Here is a 10,795-nt window from a genome sequence, read left to right on the forward strand (position 1 = left end):
CATTCATGTCTCATTTGGAAAGAATAATAGAGACGGTTCTGTAAGTTAACGCTGTGTCTGCTGTACGGCACGATCACCTCTCTACTCATACACACTCTCTACACATATTGCAGCAGTTCTGCTACAGCTTTCTTGTGCCCATGATCCGGCTGTGGTAGCACATTGCCCAGTGTGCCCACCAGAATCTCATTCCTCCATGAAGAAGCATCTAACCAGGTTCCCGCCATGTTGTAGACGATTGTTAATCTGAATGACAGTGCATCGAACCCTCAGCTGTTATGAGTGATGCGGTCATGGCAGATATTCAGTCTCACAGGAATATTTCTGTGCATGGACAGCAATCAAATAGATTGATGAAAGGAACAATAAGGGATCGGAGATCATGGTGTTATATTCTCTTTATTGGTGTATTATACAGTGAGGTTACAGCACTGAGCTCTTCAGGACGGTCAGGACGGCTCCCAGTGCCAGGATGATGGCCGTATAGCTGGACGTGACGCTGACTCCGCCGCTTTTGTTACACAGGTCGGTGCGGCAGCAGTAGGTGGTGGCGGTCGCTCCAGCAATTTCGATTTTTAGTGGAGTGCAATAAACTTCACAGCTCTTAATGATGACGGAAATGGAGCTCCCACCTACAGCCAAAGAGAATGAGACGAGATGAACTGGCCGAGTCATGTGTCTGCAGTAACACAGTCACTTATAGGGATTCAGGCCGGGCCCGGACATCTAACATGGATATACTGACCAAGTCATGTGTCTGCAGTAACACAGTCACTTATAGGGCTTCAGGCCGGGCCCGGACATCTAACATGGATATACTGACCGAGTCACATGTCTGCAGTAACACAGTCACTTATAGGGCTTCAGGCCGGGCCTGGACATCTATCATGGATATACTGACCGAGTCACATGTCTGCAGTAACACAGTCACTTATAGGGCTTCAGGCCGGGCCTGGACATCTATCATGGATATACTGACCGAGTCACATGTCTGCAGTAACACAGTCACTTATAGGGCTTCAGGCCGGGCCCGGACATCTAACATGGATATACTGACCGAGTCATGTGTCTGCAGTAACACAGTCACTTATAGGCACAAGCCAAAAAGACAGAAATGGCTGCACATCGCACCCATGGCTGACACGAAAGCTTATTCAGCTACATTTAAAACCAACATCAGAAGTTAGCATATAATTTGGCCAAACCATATTGCCTCATGTACCACGTGCAGGTCTTCTGATACACATGAGTCCCTAACCAAAAAACATCACTGTGCTGGTCAGTGACCACAATCCCCGCAAAACGTGCGCAAGCAGAGAAGAGGGGCCACGGAATGGCCCTGCAACCCCATTGTCACAGGACCAGACCCTAAAGGGCCCCCCCGAACCCCGCAGGCGCCACCGGCGGAAAAAGTGGACGCCAAGCAACACAAGTGTGAACAAGCTCTTACCTCTCTCTCCATTCCTCTGCAGGTAGAATGGGAGAGTACTAGGAGATCCTCCCCTTATGTACACAGGTGCTTCCTGCTAATTTGGATCACATGGGTCTTACAAAGCACGAGTGCTAGCCACAATGAAAAAAGGGACAGAATACATAAAATATGCACAAGCCAAAAAGACAGAAATGGCTGCACATCGCACCCATGGCTGACACGTGGCCCCCCTTCTCTGCTTGCGCACGTTTTCCGGGGATTGTGGTCGCTGACCGGCACAGTGATGTTTTTTTGGTTAGGGACTCATGTGTATCAGAAGACCTGCACGTGGTACATGAGGCAATATGGTTTGGCCAAATTATATACTAACTTATGATGTTGGTTTTAAATGTAGCTGAATAAGCTTTCGTGTCAGCCATGGGTGCGATGTGCAGCCATTTCTGTCTTTTTGGCTTGTGCATATTTTATGTATTCTGTCCCTTTTTTCATTGTGGCTAGCACTCGTGCTTTGTAAGACCCATGTGATCCAAATTAGCAGGAAGCACCTGTGTACATAAGGGGAGGATCTCCTAGTATTCTCCCATTCTACCTGCAGAGGAATAGAAAGAGGTAAGAGCTTGTTCACACTTGTGTTGCTTGGCGTCCACTTTTTCCGCCGGTGGCGCCTGCGGGGTCCGGGGGGGCCCTTTAGGGTCTGGTCCTGTGACAATGGGGTTGCAGTACCATTCCAAGGCCCCCCTTCTCTGCTTGCGCACATTTTGCGGGGATTGTGGTCGCTGACCGGCACAGTAATGTTTTTTTTTTTTTTAGGGACTCATGTGTATCAGAAGACCTGCACGTGGTACATGAGGCAATATGGTTTGGCCAAATTATAAACTAACTTCTGATGTTGGTTTTAAATGTAGCTGAGTAAGCTTTCGTGTCAGCCATGGGTGCGATGTGCAGCTATTTCTGTCTTTTTGACAGTCACTTATAGGGCTTCAGGCCGGGCCTGGTCATCTAACAGGGATATACTGACCAAGTCACGTGTCTGCAGTAACACAGTCACTTATAGGGCTTTAGGCTGGGCCTGGACATCTAACAGAGATATACTGACCAAGTCACGTGTCTGCAGTAACACAGTCACTTATAGGGCTTTAGGCCGGGCCTGGACATCTAACATGGATATACAGTACCCACTGACTTGAGTCATGTGTCTGCAGTAACACAGTCACTTATAGGGCTTCAGGCCGGGCCTGGACATCTAACATGGATATACTGACCAAGTCACATGTCTGCAGTAACACAATCACTTATAGAGCTTCAGGCCGGGCCTGGTCATCTAACAGGGATATTCTGACTGACTCGAGTCATGTGTCTGCAGTAACACATTCACTTATAGGGCTTTAGGCCGGGCCGCTCATCTAACATGGATAAACTAACCCGAGTCATGTGTCTGCAGTAACACATTCACTTATAGGGCTTTAGGCCGGGCCGCTCATCTAACATGGATTTACTGACCGAGTCACATAACTGTTCTATAATACACAGCGGTAATTTATTTTGATAAGAGTCCATCAAGTTGAACCTACAGAAACATTGTTGATCCAGAGGAAGGTAAAATCCCTTATGAGGCGGAGGCCAATTGCCCCATCACAGAGAGAAACTTCCTTCCTGATCCCAATGGCATGAGAATATTCCCTGGATCACATGTAATCTAGTGGCCAGAACCTGTAATATTATATTTATAGGGAAGCATCCAGGCCTCCTGAATGTATTTAATGTTACAGGAAGGGGCGGGTTTGTGACACCCTGTCAGTCATTCTCAGGGTTACATGACTGGATGAGCTCACCTCCACTGGTTCCCACTGTTGTCAGGCAGGAGGTGGCGTTACTATCGCACTGGGTCGCGGTCAGGCACTTGTCGTTGGAATATTCCAGCTCACAGGTGTAACATTGTAGACTGTAACCTGGAGGTGAAAGGAGAGAGGTGACCAATCACATCCAGCCATACATCCAGACCTGTCATCTGTGCGGTACAGTCTGCCGAGCTGCTGTATCTAATCCCCCCATGTATCATACTCATTATTAGTGGGTCCACTTTAAAGGGAAGGTGTCACCTAGATTTTCTGTTACTGATTAGAGTCAGATACTAAAACTTCTTTTTTTTCTAATCTGTTCCTATTTTCTGACTGTAATTTTTTTTTAGTATTTGTACATTGCTATGGGGCTGGCCATATCACCTGAGCTGTTCTTAACAGCATTTGGTGATATGCTTTACAGCCAGGCTCATGGACATAGAGGAAAATAGACCGACTCTGTCCCCTTGAGATGGATGTGAGACATTACTGAGCGCGCTCTGTGACCTGTGAAGAGGTCATTCCACTGGGAGCTGCTATTGTCTCCTCTATCTACTGGTGTCACATGATGCTGCAATGCTGTACAGATCACTTTACAGCAGCCATCTCTTATCACCACAGACACAACAGGAAGTCTCAGCTTAGTTTTAGCCCCAGTGGTGAGAATGAGAACTGCAAGATATCAGGATTATTTTATATTATATCTTGGAAAATTAGAAACAAATCACAATAATTCTTTAAAAAAATATGTTTACCATAAAAACCTTATTTATACAATAAGTAATTTTCTAATGACACTGTCCCTTTAAGAAGAGGGGGGGCGGGGGGTAGAGAAAACAAAGGGAAGTGAGGTGGAAGTTGTTAATACTTGTCCAATCCAATATCTCAGCCGGCAATGGACATTTCAGTGTGTGAGACACATCATATATGAAGGGGGAGAATTATGATCACAGATCGGAGCATCACTGCAAGTAATAGGTATTAATTTAAAGGGCAACTCCTGCAAAATTATTTGCTTTCAAATTAACTTGTATTAGAACATTATACAAATTACTTCTTTTTAAAACTCAGTCTTCCAGTACTTATCAGCTGCTGTATGTCCTGCATGAAGTGGTGTATTCACTCCAGTCTGACACAGTGCTCTCTGCTGTCACCTCTGTCCATGCCATGTCTTCTCCCCCCTCACTTCTGAGATGGCTAATGGAAACATGTCCCTGGTCGGCTGTATCTGCAACTTTATAGCTTCTTTGTAATCCTGGGAGGGTTATTTTGAGGTCAAGTTGCTAATAAACTCTCACTGTGAATAATCCTCCCAGCATTACAAAGTTGCAGATATGGCCTGCCAGGAACTTGTTTACCTCAGCTGTCTCAAAAGGGAGAGGGAAGAAGGAGGACAGAGAGAAAAGCTCACACACAGATTTTTGTGCTTTCAGCATAAAGCAGCAGCTCAGAACTTGAGGAAGGAGACTGAATAGATAATAACAAATATGGAAGGAATTATTAGTCTCACCATTGGCAGCAACATATTAAAAGTTATGTTCGAGTGGAATACCCCTTTAATTCAATGCCATGAATATATAACCTAGAGCTACAAATCTAGGCAAAAACTATGAAGATTGTGCTAAACATAGCTAATATATAGACATTCTCCAGCACTCAGGGGAGGAAAAAACCCCTATGGAGGAAACCCGTTAGGGAAACATGGCCGAAGGATTGTCCTTCCTTTGAGCTTAGAGGACTAATGCCAAACTAACTAATCAAATGAACATAAAATTAATATCGTTATTGCATCTAGTAGCATACACGAACAGATAAGGTTTACAATAATGATTCATTACCCCTGCCAAAGAGAATCAGTTGTAAAGACACTCAGGTATGGGGTCTTACCTGTGCCCCCCCCCATCATTACAGTATGGTATCAGGTGTGGGGTCTTACCTGTGTCCCACCCATCATTACAGTATGGTATCAGGTGTGGGGTCTTACCTGTGCCCCCCCCCCATCATTACAGTATGGTATCAGGTGCGGGGTCTTACCTGTGTCCCCCCCATCATTACAGTATGGTATCAGGTGTGGGGTCTTACCTGTGCCCCCCCCATCATTACAGTATGGTATCAGGTGTGGGGTCTTACCTGTGTCCCCCCCCATCATTACAGTATGGTATCAGGTGTGGGGTCTTACCTGTGTCCCTCCATCATTACAGTATGGTATCAGGTGTAGGGTCTTACCTGTGTCCCCCATCATTACAGTATGGTATCAGGTGTGGGGTCTTACCTGTGTCTCCCCCCCAATCATTACATTATGGTATCAGGTGTGGGGTCTTACCTGTGCCCCCCCCCCCCATCATTACAGTATGGTATCAGGTGTGGGGTCTTACCTGTGTCCCCCCATCATTACAGTATGGTATCAGGTGTGGGGTCTTACCTGTGTCCCCCCCCATAATTACAGTATGGTATCAGGTGTGGGGTCTTACCTGTGTACCCCCATCTTTACAGTATGGTATCAGGTGTGGGGTCTTACCTGTGTCCCCCATCATTACAGTGTGGTATCAGGTGTGGGGTCTTACCTGTGTCCCCCATCATTACAGTATGGTATCAGGTGTGGGGTCTTACCTGTGTCCCCCCATCCTTACAGTATGGTATCAGGTGTGGGGTCTTACCTGTGTCCCCCCCATCATTACAGTATGGTATCAAGTGTGGGGGTCTTACCTCTGTCCCCCCCATCATTACAGTATGGTATCAGGTGTGGGGTCTTACCTGTGTCCCCCCATCATTACAGTATAGTATCAGGTGTGGGGTCTTACCTGTGTCCCCCCATCATTACAGTATGGTATCAGGTGTGGGGTCTTACCTATGTACCCCCCATCATTACAGTATGGTATCAGGTGTGGGGTCTTACCTGTGTCCCCGCATCATTACAGTATGGTATCAGGTGTGGGGTCTTACCTGTGTCCCCCCCCCCCCATCATTACAGTGTGGTATCAGGTGTGGGGTCTTACCTGTGTCCCCCCCCCCCCCCCATCATTACAGTATGGTATCAGGTGTGGGGTCTTACCTGTGTCCCCCATCATTACAGTATGGTATCAGGTGTGGGGTCTTACCTGTGTCCCCCATCATTACAGTATGGTATCAGATGTGGGGTCCTACCTGTGTCCCCCCCATCATTACAGTATGGTATCAGGTGTGGGGTCTTACCTGTGTCCCCCCATCATTACAGTATGGTATCAGGTGGGGGGTCTTACCTGTGTCCCCCCCCCATCATTACAGTATGGTATCAGGTGTGGGGTCTTACCTGTGTCCCCCCATCATTACAGTATGGCATCAGGTGTGGGGTCTTACCTGTGTCCCCCATCATTACAGTATGGTATCAGATGTGGGGTCCTACCTGTGTCCCCCCCATCATTACAGTATGGTATCAGGTGTGGGGTCTTACCTGTGTCCCCCCATCATTACAGTATGGTATCAGGTGTGGGATCTTACCTGTGTCCCCCCCATCATTACAGTATGGTATCAGGTGTGGGGTCTTACCTGTGTCCCCCCCCCCCCATAATTACAGTATGGTATCAGGTGTGGGGTCTTACCTGTCCCCCCCATCATTACAGTATGGTATCAGGTGTGGGGTCTTACCTTTCCCCCCCCCCCCCCATCATTACAGTATGGTATCAGGTGTGGGGTCTTACCTGTGTCCCCCCCCCCATCATTACAGTATGGTATCAGGTGTGGGGTCTTACCTGTGTCCCCCCCCATCATTACAGTATGGTATCAGGTGTGGGGTCTTACCTGTGTCCCCCCCCCCCATCATTACAGTATGGTATCAGGTGTGGGGTCTTACCTGTGCTTCCCATCATTACAGTATGGTATCAGGTGTGGGGTCTTACCTGTGCCCCCCATCATTACAGTATGGTATCAGGTGTGGGGTCTTACCTGTGTCCCCCATCATTACAGTATGGTATCAGGTGTGGGGTCTTACCTGTGTCCCCCATCATTACAGTATGGTATCAGGTGTGGGGTCTTACCTGTGCCCCCCCCCATCATTACAGTATAGTATCAGGTGTGGGGTCTTACCTGTGTCCCCCCCCATCATTACAGTATGGTATCAGGTGTGGGGTCTTACCTGTGTCCCCCATCATTACAGTATGGTATCAGGTGTGGGGTCTTACCTGTGTCCCCCCATCATTACAGTATGGTATCAGGTGTGGGGTCTTACCTGTGTCCCCCATCATTACAGTATGGTATCAGGTGTGGGGTCTTACCTGTGCCCCCCCTCATTATTACAGTATGGTATCAGGTGTGAGGTCTTACCTGTGTCCCCCCCCCATCATTACAGTATGGTATCAGGTGTGGGGTCTTACCTGTGTCCCCCCATCATTACAGTATGGTGTCAGGTGTGGGGTCTTACCTGTGTCCCCCCCATCATTACAGTATGGTATCAGGTGTGGGAGCTTACCTGTGTTCCCCCATCATTACAGTATGATATCAGGTGTGGGGTCTTACCTGTGTCCCCCCATCATTACAGTATGGTATCAGGTGTGGGGTCTTACCTGTGTCCCCCCATCATTACAGTATGGTATCAGGTGTGGGGTCTTACCTGTGTCCCCCATCATTACAGTATGATATCAGGTGTGGGGTCCTACCTGTGTCCCCCCACCATTACAGTATGGTATCAGGTGTGGGGTCTTACCTGTGTCCCCCCCATTATTACAGTATGGTATCAGGTGTGGGGTCTTACCTGTGTCCCCCCCCCTATCATTACAGTATGGTATCAGGTGTGGGGTCTTACCTGTGTCCCCCCCCATTATTACAGTATGGTATCAGGTGTGGGGTCTTACCCGTGTCCTCCCGTCATTACAGTATGGTATCAGGTGTGGGGTCTTACCTGTGTCCCCCCATCATTACAGTATGGTATCAGGTGTGGGGTCTTACCTGTGTGTCCCATCATTACAGTATGGTATCAGGTGTGGGGTCTTACCTGTGTCCCCCCATCATTACAGTATGGTATCAGGTGTGGGGTCTTACCTGTGTCCCCCCATCATTACAGTATGGTATCAGGTGTGGGTTCTTACCTGTGTCCCCCCCATCATTACAGTATGGTATCAGGTGTGGGGTCTTACCTGTATCCCCCCATCATTACAGTATGGTATCAGGTGTGGGGTCTTACCTGTGTCCCCCCATCATTACAGTATGGTATCAGGTGTGGGGTCTTACCTGTGTCCCTCCCCCATCATTACAGTATGGTATCAGGTGTGGGGTCTTACCTGTGGTAGCACAGAGGGCGATCACCAGGAGGAGGCTTGTGTACGCTGCCATTGTGTTCTGTCATCTGTGCGATCGGGGAGGATTCTATATGTGTTTGTATATTGTAAATGATAACAACATGGTAGGTACCAATTCCCACCTGTCCTGTCTCCTACACGAAGTGCAAATGTAATGACTGGAGATCACACGCAACAAAACATCCCTCTCCTCCATTATCACTGCCCCTCCCCCATCATCCCAATTAATGAGCACCTGAGTAACTGAGCCATATCCCAGTGACATCATATAGGAAAGTATACAGGACTGTATATACTCAGAATAACAGGACTGTATATACTCAGAATAACAGGACTGTATATAACATCCAGAATAACAGGACTGTATATAACCCCCAGAATAACAGGACTGTATATAACACCCAGAATAACAGGACTGTATATAACACCAGAATAACAGAACTGTATATAACACCAGAATAACAGGACTGTATATAACACCCAGTATAACAGGACTGTATATAACACCCAGTATAACAGGACTGTATATAACACCCAGAATAACAGGACTGTATATAACCCCCAGAATAACAGGACTGTATATAACACCCAGTATAACAGGACTGTATATAACATCAGTATAACAGGACTGTATATAACACCCCAGAATAACAGGACTGTATATAACACCCAGAATAACAGGACTGTATATAACACCCAGTATAACAGGACTGTATATAACATCAGTATAACAGGACTGTATATAACACCCCAGAATAACAGGACTGTATATAACACCCAGAATAACAGGACTGTATATAACCCCCAGAATAACAGGACTGTATATAACACCCAGTATAACAGGACTGTATATAACACCCAGAATAACAGAACTGTATATAACACCAGAATAACAGGACTGTATATAACCCCCAGTATAACAGGACTGTATATAACACCCCAGAATAACAGGACTGTATATAACACCCAGAATAACAGGACTGTATATAACACCCAGAATAACAGGACTGTATATAACACCCAGAATAACAAGACTGTATATAACATCAGTATAACAGGACTGTATATAACACCAGAATAACAGGACTGTATATAACACCCAGTATAACAGGACTGTATATAACACCCAGTATAACAGGACTGTATATAACACCCAGAATAACAGGACTGTATATAACCCCCAGAATAACAGGACTGTATATAACACCCAGTATAACAGGACTGTATATAACACCCAGTATAACAGGACTGTATATAACACCAGAATAACAGAACTGTATATAACACCAGAATAACAGGACTGTATATAACACCCAGTATAACAGGACTGTATATAACACCCAGTATAACAGGACTGTATATAACATCAGTATAACAGGACTGTATATAACACCCCAGAATAACAGGACTGTATATAACACCCAGAATAACAGGACTGTATATAACACCCAGAATAACAAGACTGTATATAACATCAGTATAACAGGACTGTATATAACACCCAGAATAACAGGACTGTATATAACACCCAGAATAACAGGACTGTATATAACCCCCAGAATAACAGGACTGTATATAACACCAGAATAACAGGACTGTATATAACACCCAGTATAACAGGACTGTATATAACACCAGAATAACAGGACTGTATATAACACCAGAATAACAGGACTGTATATAACACCCAGTATAACAGGACTGTATATAACACCCCAGAATAACAGGACTGTATATAACACCCAGAATAACAGGACTGTATATAACACCAGAATAACAGGACTGTATATAACACCCGGAATAACAGGACTGTATATAACACCAGAATAACAGGACTGTATATAACACCCAGAATAACAGGACTGTATATAACACCCAGAATAACAGGACTGTATATAACACCCAGAATAACAGGACTGTATATAACACCCAGAATAACAGGACTGTATATAACACCCAGTATAACAGGACTGTATATAACACCCAGTATAACAGGACTGTATATAACACCCCAGAATAACAGGACTGTATATAACACCCAGAATAACAGGACTGTATATAACCCCCAGAATAACAGGACTGTATATAACACCCAGAATAACAGGACTGTATATAACACCCAGTATAACAGGACTGTATATAACACCCAGAATAACAGGACTGTATATAACACCCAGAATAACAGGACTGTATATAACACCCAGAATAACAGGACTGTATATAACACCCAGAATAACAGGACTGTATATAACACC

At 45.8% G+C, this 10,795-nt stretch overlaps 1 protein-coding gene across 1 annotated transcript; it reads right to left on the reverse strand.

Annotated features, from left to right (window-relative positions):
- Positions 1 to 423: 423 nt before the first annotated feature.
- Positions 424 to 8,574, reverse strand: LOC138784262 (lymphocyte antigen 6E-like). The gene is made up of 3 exons (XM_069959776.1): positions 8,523 to 8,574; positions 3,265 to 3,381; positions 424 to 632 (listed from the first exon to the last, which is right to left on the reverse strand). The coding sequence occupies exons 1-3, from the start codon at positions 8,572 to 8,574 to the stop codon at positions 424 to 426; spliced, it is 378 nt and encodes a 125-aa protein (XP_069815877.1).
- Between the last annotated feature and the right edge of the window lie 2,221 nt (positions 8,575 to 10,795).

This window comes from Dendropsophus ebraccatus, chromosome 2 (genome assembly GCF_027789765.1).
Source record: "Dendropsophus ebraccatus isolate aDenEbr1 chromosome 2, aDenEbr1.pat, whole genome shotgun sequence".
Classification (NCBI taxonomy): domain Eukaryota; kingdom Metazoa; phylum Chordata; class Amphibia; order Anura; family Hylidae; genus Dendropsophus; species Dendropsophus ebraccatus.